General features: G+C 43.9%; 1 protein-coding gene across 9 annotated transcripts in view; it reads left to right on the top strand.

Moving 5' to 3' along the window:
- Window positions 1-17,011, top strand: part of TJP1 (tight junction protein 1) — a 196,856-nt gene that overhangs the window by 117,070 nt on the left and 62,775 nt on the right. Inside the window, exon 1 of one of the 9 annotated variants that reach the window (XM_074880803.1) lies at window positions 4,391-4,662. The exons of the other annotated variants lie outside the window; for them this stretch is intronic. Coding sequence (XP_074736904.1) covers window positions 4,630-4,662 — 33 coding nt within the window. The 5' untranslated portion in view covers window positions 4,391-4,629. Of the gene's footprint in view, window positions 1-4,390; window positions 4,663-17,011 lie in introns of those variants that run through there. 9 annotated transcript variants of the gene reach the window in all.

Raw genomic sequence — 17,011 nt, 5'->3', positions numbered from 1 at the left:
TGTGTAATTTTAAGGACATGAATTTTCCACAGCTTTCTTTAAACCACTTTCTTATTTTTTGTGGTGGAAACAGATACTTTCTTTTCTGTGGTTTACATGGTGCATTCTGATTTTCTCTTTCCCTTTTTCCTTTGTTCCTGAAATGCTGAAATCAGGTGGCAATTACAAATACAGAACGTACAATATCAACTGAACTGCTTGACATCATTGATAGTATATAGGCATATTTATAGCTAAGTATCCCAAGACTACCTCATAGGGCAGCAAAACCATCCAATATCTCTGAAAGATCTTATATGAATTGTTCACTTTCTGAGCCACACACACCACAAAACCCACAGGAAGTTGTGTCTGTAGTGGCTGTGGTTCTGCAGTTTCCTTCTTCTCTCTCTTTAAGTGGTCAAAACATTTCTTAAAAAGTTCAGGTCAACACAAAGTAGAGAATAGACTTCCTGTTCTTGCAGTGTAACAGATACACATGCCTTCAGTTAGAAAGAAGGATTCACACATCTGATTGTCCTTCTGTGTCCTTTGAATCAATTTAGGGTTATGGTTTGAACTATACTGATTAAATAATCATTTTATTTTTAGGTTTCCTACCAAGAAAATATAATAGTACTTTTTTTAGACATCTCTCAATAGCAGTTATTTAAAGGATGAGTAAAGCACTTGCTTTTCTTCAGCTGATGACTTTTAAGACAATTTTCTTTCTGAAGATGAGGAAACCATCCTGTTTTCAGGACCTAAAACATCAGTATCAGGATTATGAATTAAAATTCTCATTCTTCAGCTAACAGATGAGACTTGGTACATATCTCTATCTGACTGAATGTACTGTATATATAGGGCATATATATGCATAAACACTGACATGTATATATTTCTCACTATATATTGATATGTGTATATATATACACACACATAGAAATTTGCTGTTTCCTTAAATCCTTTTTAAAGGGAGTACATGAATACACTGGAAGCCCAACAGTCTTAAAAAATATAACTTGCACATTTCAGAGATGAATTTTGTAATACTTTATTAAGAATTTTTTAAAAAGTTAAATAGGAATATCATTCAATCTTTATTTCATTTAATGTAATTATTTTAGGTTGATTTGACTAACGATTTGGCATTTTTAGTACTGTTGATGGTAGCCTTACTTGTGAGAAATTTATTCCTGAAGAGATGAAGAATTTCTCTGAACAAAGAATTTGAAAGGACAGAAATATGGTCCTGTTACTGCATTGTTTAAAAAAATCCCCCAAAGCATTCATTAAAATAATTTGTATCTGCCAACAAATATATGCATTTTACCAATGCTAACAGAATAAGATGGAATTTCTAGCTCCTCTAATTCATATCAAGAGTAGAGATGGCATTTTAAACAGTTGTTGGAAGGAGAAGGGAGATGGGGAGGGACGGAAGGAACAAAGGAAAAACAGGAAAAAAGGAAAAAGATTGAGAGAAAAGAAGGGAAGAAAGAAATGAATCCCACTAGTCTCTGTGGGCCAAAAGAGTAATGTATGTCCCCTCCCAGACTGGCGAGAATCATCTGTGATCATTTATATCGGCTGCCAGATGTTTCAAACCCCTAGATAGAAGGCCTTCCTTGTTAAACAGTCTCCTTCCTCGTCAAATACAGTGTATGGATTGATGGCATCCAGTGTAAGATAATACAAAAATGGCACCTTCATCTTTGCTGGAACTTTCTTTGCTTAATATTTTTCTTTCGCCTTTTTATTGGTTCCCCATCTTTCTCCCAATACCTGAGTAACTACTTCTCTTTCCCATGGTCCTTCTCCCTTATTTTAGGGATCCATCTCCACCTCTCTGTGTTTGCATGCCTGTGGTCCTCCTTCATTCCCCTGCCTTATGCCTCATCTTGTTTTATGGTCTTTAATCTTTGTTCCCAGCCTATCCTCCTCCCCACCCTCCCCAGAACTATTCTTATTCGGGGGGGGGGCAGGTGAAAGGGAGGGATTATTTTACGCTACTCTTTACCAGGTCACTCTCCTGTGAGTTTTTTGTGCGTCTCCACAACTTGAAATCTTCCCCCTTCTTCCTGTTGTGATCTCAGCCATTTCCTTCCTGCCTCCTCTGGTGAATACTCGTAGACTCTGGCAATGGAAGCATGCGGGCATAAAGAATTGTCACATTCTGCCTTCTGCATGTGTAGATAGATTAAAAAAAAATAAATCTGAGGCTTAGTTACATCTAGCAATTAACAAATAAAAAATCTGCAGTAGTGTTTTCATGGCAGGGGCCAGCAGAGGAGCTTTGGCAGAAGGCCGTGCTGCAATGTAGGAGAACTCCCGTGGGGACGAGCCCCTCCTGAGCTCAGCACAGCCGCGGTGCCTCTGCGGGAACAGGGCAGTGAAGCCACGATATTCGGGTACTCTGGGAGCAGTCAGGTGCCAGAAAGTCAGGGATGGTGCTGACAAAAGGCAGAGGTTGCTGGAGCTCTGAAGATGTCCTAGTATGTAGTAGGGAGAGGGCTGGAACTGTTTGCTCCGAGAGAGAAGGTCCCAGTGGGCTTACTCTGCCCTGCAATGCCGTGTTCTCTGCACCATGGCGGAGGAGTTGGCCCTTCCCCCCTGATTTCGGACTGCTGCCTTGGGAATTTGCTTAAGCTATTTCCTGGAATATTGAATTTGTTTATTTTCAAAGGAGGACAAACGTAAAACTCACACAGTAGCTTTGGGTAGGGCGTTTCTTTATAGAGGATTATTGAAATATTGCCTCTTCTTAAGAATTTAAGTACTTCTGAAGATTGCATGGACCACAAAAGCAGCTGCTAGCATATAAAAAGGACAACTGCAAGAAAGTTGTGGCCCTGATACCATGCCTTTTACTGTCATCTGTGCATCATGAAATGTTTGCAAAGTGAGTGCAAAATACTCCAGTTATGATCTGGGATTTTTTCTCACCTACTCTCCTTTCACTGGAAGCCGATGTATCTGATCAGTGATGGAACTTTTGCTCTAGTCTAATATTTTAAGAGTAAGTTAATCAACATCATAAATTATGGACCATAGTGGTGTGGCTAATATACGGAGCATGCCATCTTATCACTGAGGTTCGAAGCACTTTAGTGGGTGATTCTTTTGGAAGTGGTTTGATTAACTTATGACTTAGTCCTGGAAAACTTGGGAGTATGTGCTCAGCTTTCTGGGGCATGAGCCATCCCGTTGCAGTAAAATGAGAGTGTGCTCGAGTCACAGCTCAGATAGAGCCTCGTCCTGCATGGGTTAGGCACTCACCTCCCCAAAGTAAGAGAACATCCTTAAAAATTTTTTTCTAAATGGAAAAAAATGTTTGTGGTGTTTCTCTTTGTGCTTAAATAAATAGTCTGTAAAAGACACTAAAAACCCTTCACCTAGAATACTTGAAAACGTTTATTTTTTTAAAGCCACGGGCAGCAGCAGTTCATAGCGCTGTAGGAAATGCTAAGGCTATGTAGTCACCACCTTAAACCAAAAGAAATCGCCCAAGTTGTTTTCTTTTTGTGTCTTTATTGCTTTTATCTCAAGAACAAAATGTACAATTAGGAACTTGAAAACCATGTCCTGCCCCTTCAAACAATAGACGAACACAAGAGCAGGTCGGAGCCCTCGCTGATTGCCATCCCAGGCCGGCAGTGCCGGCAGCCCGGCCGCGGGCCGGGCCGAGCGCGGAGGAGCGCGGCAGTACCAGCCCTGCTCCGCCGCTCGGGGCCGGGCCGCCCCGCCGCTGGTGACGGAACAACGGCGCGGCCGTCCACGCTTTTCCCGCACCAGCCGCCTCCCACCAGGATGCGCCTCTCCGCGGGCCCGGGACTGCCGCGGGCCCCGGGGCTGCCGAGGGCCGGGCCGGGCCCCGCTCCGCTCCCGCGTTTCAAACCGCCCCCCGCGCTCCCATAGGCTGCGGTGTGCCGGCAGCCGCCCGGCCCCCGCCACCGGTGCCCGCCGCCCCGACCATTGCGCGGGGGAGCCCCGGCGGCGGGCGAGGCCTGCGGGCGACCCCGCGCCGCGCGGCGGGGCGGCGGGGCTGGGGGCGGCCGCTCCGCCGTCGTTCGAGGAGGGGGTGGGGGGGGACGCGCCGGGACCGGCAGTGGGGCGGGAGAGGGGCGGCGGCGGGGCGGGGCTCTTTCCCCTCGCTCGCCCCCCCCCCCCCCGCCGCCGCGGGCGGGATGGGCCGTGCCGGCAGTCAGACATGTCAGTGGCTGCGCGGGGGGAAAGGCACGCGGCGGCGGCAGGGCCGGGGGGAGGCGCGCGGCGCGGCCGCTGAGGGGACGGGCGGGCCAGACCGCAGCGGGGTCGCTCCCGCCCTCCGCGCCCCGGCGGCGGCACCCCGGGCGGGCTCGGCGAGCCCCGGCCCCGGCGGCGGGGGGCCAGGCGCCGCTGGCCGCCGGCGGGAGACCGGACTTTTATCAAACTTGAGTCTCCGCTCCCCTTCCTTTCTTTCTCCCTCCTCCCCCGTCCCCGCCCCTTCCCCGCCACCCTCCTCTTCCTCCTCCCCCCCGCGCCCTGGGATGTTTATTCGGGCAGCTGCGTGAGGCGCGGGCGGCAGCGGGGAGTTTCTCTCCCCCGGCCTGAGTAGTTGCAGGCGCGCACACACTCGCCCTACTCCGGGGGAGAGAAGGAAACAAAATGTCTGCCAGGGCCGCGGCAGCTTCCACTAAGGTAAGGCTCAGCCCCGGGGCGGCGGCGCTCCCTCCCTCCCCGCTCTAATCCTCGCCGTCCCCCCGGCGCGGTTTTGGCGGCGCCGCCGTGAAGCCGCGCCGGGGAGCCTGTGCCCCGCCGAGCCTGTGCCCCGGTGCCCGCGGCTTCCCTCGCCCGCCCCGGGGGCGCGGGCAGCCGGGCGGGGGGCGCCGCTCGGCCTGGGCGGGATGGGCGAGGCGGGCCGTGGCCTCCTAGCCGCCTTCCCCGGGCGCCCGGCGAGCCTCCCGCCTGCTGGCCGCGCCGGGCGAGCGCGCAGGTAGCCCACCGCCCCCCCAGGCCCGTGGCCGCTGCCCCGCCGGCCGCCTTCCGCGGCGCTCCCCGCCCTCCCGTCTACCTGTTGGACGTGCGGCGGCGCCCGGCTGGCGGGCGGGGAGCGCCCCGGGCCCCGGCGGCGGGACGGGTCCGCGCCGACCCCGGGCGCGCTCCTACGAGCCGGGCTCTGCCCGCGCGGGGGCGGCCCGGGCCCCCGGGAGAAGCCGCCGGTAGCGGCCGGAGCGCGCCGTCGCCGGCTGCGGGGCAGGGGCGTGTGGGCGCGCAGGCTGCGCGCTGGGGCAGGCCGTGCCCTTTTGTTCCAGGCTGAAGAGCCGGCTAGCAGCTAGGAAGGGTTTAACCGGGAGAGGCCAGTACTGCAGGATTCTTCTGTAGCCGCTGAATCAGTCGGGGGTGATTGTTGCTGACATACGGTAAACACATTTGGGGCGGCAGTAATCCTTCAGAAACTTGCGCCGGTCCTCCACCTGATCCGTAGGTGTTTATGGTGCAGGTGCACGTTGCGGGTGTGTACTCTGACCTCCCCTAGCACTGCCGCGGCGGTGAGTAATGCTGAACGTCCCCGAGGGAAAGAGGTGGAGTTAGGAACGCTCAACAGGTTATTTTTCCTTCGTGTAAAATTAAAGGTTTGCTTTGGAACTAGTTTGAATTTAAATTTCGAACTAATTTTGAGCTGTGACTCCTGAGCAGCTGCCCCTGGCTTCGGCGTGACAAGTTCCCATCGTGTGTTAGCTGGTGTTGCTCGAGCTCGGCTTAGTGGCATTTGCTGTCGAGTGAAACTATGTGGTTTCGGTCTGATGTCACTGACTGGTATGCACTTACTCAGAAGTGATATTCTCTAGGCTGAAGCAAAATACACACCGTATTGCAGTACTACTGAAAAACTTCAGACTACTTGAAATACCAAGTTACTGATAAATTTACTAGTTGTAATATTGTTAGCTGTGGCGATTTTATCTACTTCGAAGTCTTAATTTTACTTTGAAAGTGTATTCAAGGCAACTTCAGCTTCCACAGGGCAATTTAAAAAATTTAAATGCCGATGTTGACCTCCTGAGTTGCGTGCCCCTTTCTCAGTATGCTTTCAGACATCTTTTATTACACTTTAACATGTGTGTGCCTACGTTTCAACAATAAATGCATATGATTGGAGAAGTAATTTATTTTGGGTAATTCAATATATCGCGTAGCTACAGCGACAGATAAAGTGTATCTCCCTATTCCCTGCCCGCGCCCGCCCCCCCCCCCCCTCCAAATGTATTTATGTTAACAGCAAGCAGTACTTGAAGGTAAATGTTGTCTTTACTCCTAAGAAGAGTAGTGGTGTGTTAGAATTCTGCCATGCATGGAGTCGTGAGAAATTGCATCAGCTTAAATTTTGCACATTTTTCTCTTGTATAAAATCAGGGTGCAAGGTTCCCACTTCCAGTTCAAACTATTCTCATAAAATACAGCTGTTTTATGAGGTTGTGGAAAAATACTGCCTTCCATGTGTGCATGCACTGTCTTTAAAAAAGAACTTTTTTTTAAAATACAGAAGTATTATCTATTTTGACTGTAGACTGGTGTACAGACTGGTGTAAAATTGAAAGTTCTGTCTTACCATAGCAGTTACTTGAAACTTCTTCCAGATCACGGTCATATCAAGTTGGCCCTTTGAGCATGTATGCATGTATACAATATCAGCCAAACTAATTATACTGAAAGGTATATTAATTTAAGAATGTTACAAAATATAGTCTCCCTTGGGTTTAACTCTTAATTGGTATACTTTCAGATTTTATAAAAGTCGTGTATTTGAAATAACGCATCTCTTTCTCAGGAAAAAAAACAATTTTACAACTCCTGTAGCTTTTTCCATGTAAATTCTTAGTCTGTAATAGCTTTTGATCAAAGTTATTTCTCACTGTTTTGATCTTGATCACAGAAACATCTTTAGAGACTAGAATCTTATGCATGCAGTTCAGATGAATGTCCTTGTCAAAACAGAAATGCTTGCTTTCAATAGATGTGTAGCGTTATTTCTATTTCAGCCACTAGTTCCTGGGCTACTGTTTGTATAGTTTTAATAGTTGAGGATGGGGGGATTATAAATATTTTAGAAATACTAGAATATTGGAGGACTTCTGTGTTCAGGTTTCAGATCTTGTTTCCTTCAGTCACCCCTTTGGACATGGTATCTGGTTTCTCATTTTTGGGGTTGTAATGCATTAAAAAAAAATCTCTGTGAATGGTTTTCTCTTAACAGTTACTTAACATACTTCTTAGCCTTGTGGGCCTTGTGTCCATGTCCACATTTATCTTGGCACACTTGGCCAGAAGAGAACTAAAAAAATTTTTTTTATTAGTTGAATAATTCTTGTTTGTATATGTGGGAATCTTGGCTGGTACGATTGACTGTCTTATGCCCTGTTACCAATGGTCTTGTATGCTACCTTCTACTGCCCTTCAGTTTTGGTTACTTAATTCTTTCCATGCTATGCTCTAAAATAATGTGTTTTTATTAAGGTCTTAAGTGCTTGCTGTAGCTGTTGGTAGTAAACAAGAGAAAACAGTGAGAGAAATGAAATCTTGCTTTCAGTCTAAGCTAGCGGTGGTTGTGATTGCAAAATGTAAGGGGCCTAATCTCTTCTGATGTGTTTCTGAACAATGCTAATGGATGCTGTGGGAATGACTGTGTCAGGGTATTAGTATTGAGATGTAAAGCTTTAAGCTGAGGGTTCAGATATAGTCCACATTGGTTAAAAAAATAGAAATGCTTTTAAGTGGTAAATGTGGGGACAGGACTTACTGAATCCTGGAGCCTTTTTGAATGCTTAACCCGAGTTCTTGAGGCTTTCTTGTATTTCCCAGTCTTTCACCCCAGTCCTGTAATTAATTGGATTTTGGTTGTTCTAACTGTCTTTCTAGCTCCAGGCATGTATCTATTATCTACCACTTCAATCAGAAGTTGAGAACTTGATCACATTAACAGTTCAAGATTTGCTGATTGTAAGGACTCTTCGGTTTCCTCTGCTAGAGGAAATGACCTACAGTTTTCAGAAATGTGGGTTAGTGTTCTACCCCAAATTCTACTTGGAGGCACCAATGTATTTGTTTCTTGTAGAGGATGTATGCACAAACTTTTAAAGCATTTTATAGTGTGCTGTAATCTATGAGATGGGTAAGTTTGGAACAGAATTCTGTTTTACCCCCAAGTCTGTATGAACACTATAATGTTAGATCAATTCTCAAGCAGCTATAACAAAGAAGAAATAAATACATAGAAATTGTATATGGGGAGGTAATACCAAGTATGGAAATAAGCTGAGGGTTTGATTTAACGTCAGAATCTAACTTCTACTTGGAAAAAAAGATCCTGTAAAATGTTTGCATTTCATTTTGATAGTGTTCCTGAAAGTTGTATTTGGACCTTAGGAAATACTTATTTTCATGTTTTGTTTTCAAAGAATGAATTATGTATGTAACTTATATTTTGGCTTTGGATTTTCTTAAATTCTTTGACTGTTAGTTATGACTACAGGCAATTTCAGCTACCAAACGATAGTTTAGGTGCATTTTTCGGTACGAATTTTGTAGTAATGTGAGAAGAGTCATTAGCTCCTCACTCCGTAGGTCATTATGAAGTGTATTCTGGAGTTGGCTTCTGGTTCAACATGCAGCACAAAGATTACTGTAATGTAAACACAGCTTGAAATCTGGCTGTGCTTGTGAGCTGGTTCTACCTTTGTAGAGTGGAAAATCAGTAAGACCTTATCACTGACCAGCTAGCTAATCTTTGTTTCAAGGAAAACATCTACAAATGGGTTATTGTATGTCATAGGTATTTTAATGTGCACATTGTACTGCTACTTACATACTATGTGAATAGATAATGGGCTTCTGTCTCAGCAAAAAAAGGCTCAAAACATGGTATTTTGAATTGGTGCTTGAAATCAAGAGCGATCATTAAGCTTGAGTGTATGTCCGTGTTGACACTGCAATGTACCATCATAGGCAGAACTTTCTGGTATGAGAACTCATGAAAGTACTTGATAACAAGTCCTCAGCGTTAAGATACTGAATTGAAAACAGGACTATAACTAGTGAACTGTTCAAGCTCTGAATTCTGCTAAATACTTTGATTTTGTTACTTGAAATGCTATGCAAAAGTATTGTCGATCTCAGGTCAAAGCACCTGTCCAAAAACTTTGATACAAAGTTGGTGAAGTTCTGGTCAAGGACCCAACTGTTCACCTATTTTGTTACAGGCTATGCCAATAAGCTTGCAGTATGAAATAGGATCCTCTCTTCTGTTTTGTTCTCTTATCCTCCATAACTAGAGGAAAGGTGATGTCTTGTGCATGTTGGGGGGGGAAATCAGATTATAGTCACAGTGTGGGGAGAGTAAAGTCATATGTGTGTCTGTGACAAAATGAATAGTCCCAATGTTTGGTTTATTAACACTTTGTCAAATTTTAAGTGTCTGAGTTAAGGGATAGTATTTGAAGCAAATGCTTATTGTCAAGTTTATAGGATGTCTGAAGTTATGTAATCTGTACAGCAAACTACCCTCTGGTTAAGAAAGACATTGGTCATTTATATCCCCCGAATTTCTCCCAGTTATCATAGTATAAATGCAACAAAAATTATTATCAAACTATGCTCAGTGTTTTCTCAGGCAAATATATTGCTAATGACTTCTTCACTGAATGTACTGATTAAGCAAACAGCCGTAGGGAAGTCTTAAAATGAATTCCATGATTCTGTGCAGTGTATTTATGCTGAGTCCAAAAAGTCCTGAAATGAAAACATTGTCTTGTCTTATAATTATGCTATTTTAGGGACAGATTATTCAAATATGCACTCTACGCTCATAAATAGTAGGGGTGCCCTTGTTTCAAGGGGCTGCGACATGCTTCAGGGAAGGATCTGAGAAAATGCAGGAACACATTCATCTGAATGCTGAAAGGCATAGTGTGGGTCCCCTAGATCCTGCAGAGTAACAGGCACTGCAGAGGCCACAGGTGTGGTGACTTGTCCAGGGACAGTGGTGTCTGCTTGGTTATCCATGGGATTTTCCTGCTGTGGTATATCCTTAGGTAACTCCTGAAGCCACAAGCCCAGTGGGCTGTTTGAGCTATGTAGATGGGCTACTGCAGGGTTGGGGAACTGCTCCAGTGTGTGCAGGACTGGGCACTTTGTCATGTTTGCTATTCCTAACTCTGTAGGATCTTCAGTAGCTCTTCAGAGTTGTTTGCTCCCTTTGTGCATCACGATTTATTTAGACATTTGAAAAAAATATATTGTAGCTGCTAAAAATTTAAATATTGGATTTATGTTAAAATAGTATTTATTTTCTCAAGGGTATTTGGTAATCTCTAATAGGATTCTTGTTTCCTAATCCATTATAAACAGATGTTCTACCCTTTTATAGTGGGGGAGGGCAGCCTAAATTCAGTAAGATGATAGCGGTAGGGAGTGTTGTGTTGGAGAACTTGTACTGGGTTTGTGTGGCGGGGGAGGGGGCTACAGCCGTGTCCCCTGTGAGAAGCTTCTTGAAGCTCCCTCACGTCCAAGTCGGATCTGCCTCAGTGCCAAAGCTGAGCCAAATAGCGACAGTGGCTGTGCCTCTGTGAGAACGTACTTAAGAAGGGGAAGCTGGGAGGGGGAGTTGTGAGGGAGACACCTATGCGAAAGGAGGAGGAAGGAGGGGGTGCTCTGGGGCAGAGACCCCCCTGCCTGTATCCCGTGGTGAGAGGACTGGCTGTGCCCTGCAGCCCGTGGGGGTCACGGGGGAGCAGATGCCAACCTGCAGCCTGTGGAGGACCCCGCGCAGGAGCAGGGGCTGCGCCCAAAGAAGGCCGGGATGCTGAGGCCAGCTCCCGCTGTTGTAGTTTGGTGCTGGGAGGTCTGCAACACACGGGAGGGTCACCCACACTGAAACATCTTGGGAAGAGTTGGATCTCGTGGGAAGGACTCACACCAGAGAAAGTTCTTGAAGGACTGCCTCGCATGAGAGGGACACCATTCTGGAGGAGGGGAGAATGTGAGGAGTCCTCCCCCTGAGCAGGAAGGAGTAGCGGGACTGACTGTAGCTCTCATTCCCTGCTCCCTGCACTGCTGGCAGGGAGGAGGAGGTAGAGAAATCTGGAGGAAAGCTGAGCCTGGGAAGAAGGGAGTGGTGGGGTGAGGTGTTTTCAAGATGTGGTAATGCTTTCTCACTGTCTCATTCTATTAAGTGGTGGCAGTGTTAGTGTTTGAATTAAATTGATGTTTTTTTCCCCTCCCTTAACGAGTCTGTCCTTTGCCTGAAACCCTGATGGGTGGGTCACCACTCCCTGTCCTTATCCAGAGCCTTTTGTTCTATTTCTCCTTCTCATTCCTGAGGGGGAAGGGGTGCGTGAATGGCTGCGTGGTACTCAGTTGCCTTCTGGGCTCAAACCAGGACAGAACTTCATATTCTTATGAGAAGGGGGCAAGTGTACTATGATCCTTCTTGGTCTGCATAACTCACTGTAAGGTGTTTTTTTGGTTTTCCATAGCAGAGAAAGAAACAACAGAACCTGGTACTGCTCTGATAGTCTTCTCACCTCCCCACCCCCACATATGCAAAGTACTGAAATGCTAAAAATAGAACTTGAGCAAATGTAGGCAGTTTCTTTGATTTGTAGTTCCAAGCCTTTTCCTGGTAAGTACTGCACTGAAGAGCAGTCTTCTGTCTTCCTCACCCCTGCCTCTTCCATTTGAGTTCTTTCTTAGGAACTTTATTACAAAACATTCCCTTCCACCCCTCCTAAACCAGGCAATAATTAGTTTTCAACTCATGATCCTTTGGGATTGTATAGGCTGTTCCTTGCCCAGTTTGAAAGGGGTCCAGTAGCAGTGTCTTCCCCTCTGCCCCACTGGCTCAGCAGTCATTTTAACAGATGGCTCCCATTTATGTATCCAGCTTTAAATTCTACTTGTAAATATTAAATGCCCCTGTTTCAGCGATTTACACTCTAGGCTGTTTCTTATGATGTATCTGGGTGGGACATGGTATAAGCAAGATGCATAGAGACAGAGAGAGTGTCTTTCAGACTTGTTAATACACTTTAGAGCATATGGTCAAGCTTTCAGACATGGCTCTTTAAGATGAGTTGGTGTGGCTGAAAGAACATCCATTGCCCTTTCCTACAAATCTTGTTGATTATCTTTCTTTAGACCACAGCCCCTACAACCATGTCATTGTTGCTACAGCATTAATGACTTAGTTGGATAATACAAAAATTTTGAAGTAGTAACTTGTGGCTGAAGAGACACTGCTCAATTTTTTGAGTTAATTAAAATTAAGTAATAACCTAAAATTATAACTAGAAGCAGTAACATAATGAAACAGGACAGATTCTGAAATTTGAACAATGATGTCAGTTTTTGTATTACTTAACTTACGAGCAGTGGTGATGAGTTTGCAGGAGGACTGACCTGGCACACATTGCTATAAAATGATCTGAAAAAACAAATTGCAAAGTCTTGAAAAAGAAATATTCCCCCCTTTGCTTTTTTTTTTTTACACAGTTGCTTTCAGCTTTATTGAAAATACAATAGGCTTAAATTATACCCTCTAAAGATTTGTTTCTAACAGAAAGTAATTGGAATTACTGTAACTGTAAAACTCTAGAAGTAACTTTCAAAGGTGCTACTTGACAATGTGGTATGAAATAATTAGTCAGTTGTAACTAATAGGGGATCAGGATAGTACCTGAGGCTAAGTATGCCAAGTATTGTTTATCTGAACAAATTCCAAGACTCTAATAAATCTGTAATTCATGTTCATTTTAGATGGCTGACTTCCCCAGAATTAAATCTGGGAGAAGGCCAGATCATGTTAACTCTCTCAGCACAGGATGCTTGTTTAAAAACTTTTATCTTGCTTTAACCCAGCATTGTTCTTACGTGTTATTTGGAAAAATACTCTGTTGCCCGCGAATGTCTCCACATGAAGTAGTATTCCAGCATAATGTTAGGTTGAAAAGGTACAGGCTTTTCCTGTAAATGTGGACTCCCTGAAGTAGTATTTCAAGTGGGTATTAAGATCATGAAGCCAAGCTTGAAGGCATGGCAGTCTGACAAAAGAACTTGTGTTTCCTTCGGTTTTGAAATTAAGTTGTGGAAAGTGATTGGCCATCACATACAGGATAAACCCCTCTTAATAACCCAGCTATGTAGGAATGGAAATTCCTGGAGGTTAATCCCGTATGAGAGAACTAAATGGATTTACATTTTGTTTGGGTTTTGCCCCCTATGGGTAATGTAGACTGGATTAATGCTCCTAAAACAGGGAGCCTTTAGCTAGGGAATACAAGAAGGGTCTACAGGCTTACAAAAAGCATATCAATGTCTTGAACCAAGAACATGTTTCATCTGAACTGGCTACAGTGCTGTAGAAGCACTCTGTAGTATGCCAGCTTATTTTTTTCAATCTTGTTCATGTAGTTTATTGCAGTTCATTTATTGTTTGTAGTTAGATGGTAAATGCCCCCTAGAGCTGCCCAGGGAACTGCTGAGTTTCAGATTAGAGGATCTATCAGTAAAATTGTTGAATACCCTGTCAGTATGCAATTCTGAATATTTAGTCTATTATATTCATCTTGCAGCTGCTGACCCCTGTGTTTTACATTTCTTAGGTGCAGTGGTACCAGTTACACTGAAAAATAAGTATCAGTTACCTGTCAGGTGGTGAACCATGAAATGTTATCACCTTGGGGACAGTTAGGAAGCTTCTTGACTATATACCACTAGCTTTATCAAAATTTTAAGGGTTTATGTTGCAATCAGTAGCAGATCTGCAAATCTTATGTAAAGATAGTATAAACCTGTATACTGTTACCTTCTGAAGTGAATGACAGAGGTACTGTATGACTGCAAAGGTGTTGTCTGTCCATTCTCCCACCACCTGTTATTCTGATGACATGTCTTGGTGGAGTATTGTCTTTGCCACTCAGTATTTCTTACGTATCTCTGAAACTGAAAACTGTCTGCATCAGTGTGTTCTTCACGAAAGTGCCAAGAGCGGAACGGATGAAGTTGGTCTTTACAAGCAAGGAGGATTCAGAAATTGATTAATAGCACATGTGTTCCAGGCTACTGCAAGAGAGTATTGTCTCTTAAGAGGGGGAAGTTGGAATAGCGAGGTCTGTGCAATACTTTGAGGAGTCTGAATTCCATCGTCTTCTGAATGGAAGGTTGGCATTGGAGTTCTCAAATGAACTTTCAGCAGGGAGAGGCCTGTCTTTGGTTATGTTTTAATTGTATTTGCCTACCTTTCCTGGATTTTTGTGCAAGCTTCTGTTGGCTAAGCCACAAGTGAAAACGAGGATGGGAGGAAAGGAACTACAGGAAGAAAACAGTTAGGGAGGAAAATACTAGGTGATATTTGAGGAGAAGAGAATGAAAGGAAAGAGGGAGCCAAAGGCAAGCAGGCAGTTTTTAATCCCAAGTCAACTACCCTATTCTTCCTCTTCCTTGCCTCTGCACTCCCCAGCAAAGAAACTAAAACCTTAGCACAAAAGCTGAGGTGTCTGGACTCTCCAAATAATTATTGTGAAACCTTGTGTTGTGTGACTAAGCCTTACTCACAGAATTGTCTGATCAAGGCTAACTGCATAGCTGTATTTAAAGATTACTATTTAAAAAAAGTGAAGATTATCATATCAGACCTAACCTCTGAAAGAGGCATAGTAAAAGCATAGATATTTTGCTCAAGTTGCAGGAGTAGTGTTTCCTGTAGCTGTCCTGCAAGCTCATCTGCTTATTTCTGCTTTCTGTAAGAGAGGGCTGAAGGCGGTGGGGAGAGGAAAAGAAAATCATAAAAGCTCTTTTAAATGCTAATAAAATAAAGGACAGTTTGAAGGACACTAGGATTCTATACAGAAATTCTAGATAATAAGACCTTCCATAGCAAGCTGAAAGTATTTCAAAACCTGTAAGAATTCAAACTTCAGATGAGAATTAATCAGAAGCCATAAATGAAACATGCTGAAATACATCTGCTGCGTATTCTGTCTTGTACTGCATTTGGAAATAACAGAAATCACCACACACACTAATCTGAGTGTTCCTCTTCAGTTATAGTCTTTATCTGAATTTATTTCCAGGTAACTGGGAAACAGCAGAATCTTGCGTATGAGGATAATTTGGCAAGCTACATCCTCTTAAATGCATACCCGTACTCTAAGTCTTGTGGAGATAGCCAGCAAAGCAAGCATCATTGGAAAGTCTTTGATCTTACTGGCTTAGCTGTTCATGTAGGTAGGACCTAAATTACAGGTGGAGTAAAACGAAGAGTTTGCCTTTCTGAGAATACTGTGCTCTTCCAAGGGAGAGGAGATGCTGACCTAAATGCTCCCAGTTGTTCAAGGAGTGATAGTTTGAATTAGTTCAAAAGATAGTAACAATTCCTGTGAAATGGAAAACTATTCTTAAAAAGGTCATGTTCTGGCTTAAGGAAAGTCCTCCTCTTCTCCAGCTAAAAGTCTATTTAAGGAAGGGGGTAGCTCAGAATTACTTGCTTTCACAACATGCCTTTCTCTTCCAGCTGAGAGGGAACACCACCCCAGTGGTCTAAAGGTGCAACCCCTTCCACATCCCAAACACTCTATGAATACTGGCAGTATTTAAGAATATGGGGGTTTTTTGGCCCTGTTTGTCAGCTTCCTCAAATGTCTTGATCCTGATAAATGCTGATACTGGGGAGGGACTGGGGTGGGGCTGTTGCATGCTGAGAGGAGCTGAAAATGAGATTGAAAATTAATGTCCGTTCCACCCCAACCCCAAGAAGAGAGTAAAAGCTGGGAAATGGCGTTCTAGCCAATGCAAACTTCAGTTCCCCTTGGGTGAAGGGAGTCAGTGTTCAAAGAAGTATCTTTTCAACAGTGCAGTAGTCCCAGTTTCTCTGCCGGTGTGCTCTTTCCAGGAACTCGCTCCGTTCTTTATCAAGTGGGTTTTTTCCAGTTAATTTTTAATCTGAAATATGAGATTATGTAATCAATACATGCCTTGTTCCAAATGAAATTCCTTAATTTTTGTATGATTTCATAGCTGCCTGTCCTGCCTGTCAAGAGGAATTTTGGGATTGGAAGTTGAAATATACGTTAAGTGTATTTGGATTTTTAGTTTTGAAGACCTTTTTGAGGATATATAAAGTCAGAGATAATTCGTTTGAAATAAACCAATGCTAATGTAAAAGGTTTTCTTGTTGCATTTATCTGTAATCGGTAAATGCCTCTTCATCTTGGGAAGATGTGTAAAGAATAGTAAGAAGCCAGTGGTTGAGAGTTGCTGAGATCATTGCTCCTTCGGAATGACTAGTGGTGTTGCTTTTTTTTTTTTTCCTTTCAGCATTTGAGGATACTGTTTAAGGATTACTGATAATGGTAGGACTTTCTTTTTGGCCATAAATTTAGTTTGGTTGACAACAATGTGAGATTTGCTAGCATTTTAGTTTAAAATGCAAACAGGCAGGAGATGTCTTTTAAACTTGAATGTGATATTTCTGCAGCATGCATTTTGCTAGCCTGAGCTTCTGATTACACTATGTCCCTTTAAAAAAAACAAACAAACAACATCAAGAACCAAACATGCCTTAAGTAGTTACTGATAATAAAAATACTTTAAACAAAAGCAGGCAGTCAGAAATGTTGTATGGGCTTTTTTCCTTCCTCTCTACAATTGAATTAAAATTGAGAGTTTTTACGATTTTCTTTGTATTTGTCCTTGTTTTTACTCCTTTCTGTGTGAATGAAGAATGCTTGAAGTCACCTAGAGTGAAATAGTAAAAATAGATTTGTTACTGGTAAAATAAGCAGACAGTGGTTTTCTGTGCAGCAAAAATTCTACACAGGACAGGGTGAAGTAAACTGTGGTGAGCTACACATACAGCTATCTGTTCCATGAGCCTTGGTGTGCATGAGGTTGGTGTGCTACATGCTGTGGTGTATGACAGGAGAGACGCACATAAATAGTGAGCTGAAATAGTTTGAATCTTACTACAATCCTGATTAGTCTTTGGGCAACTAAA

This window comes from Strix uralensis, chromosome 11, assembly GCF_047716275.1.
Source record: "Strix uralensis isolate ZFMK-TIS-50842 chromosome 11, bStrUra1, whole genome shotgun sequence".
In the NCBI taxonomy this organism is placed as follows: domain Eukaryota; kingdom Metazoa; phylum Chordata; class Aves; order Strigiformes; family Strigidae; genus Strix; species Strix uralensis.
The sequence above is the reverse complement of the archived record's forward strand: the minus strand, read 5'-3'. Positions and strand labels throughout refer to the sequence as shown.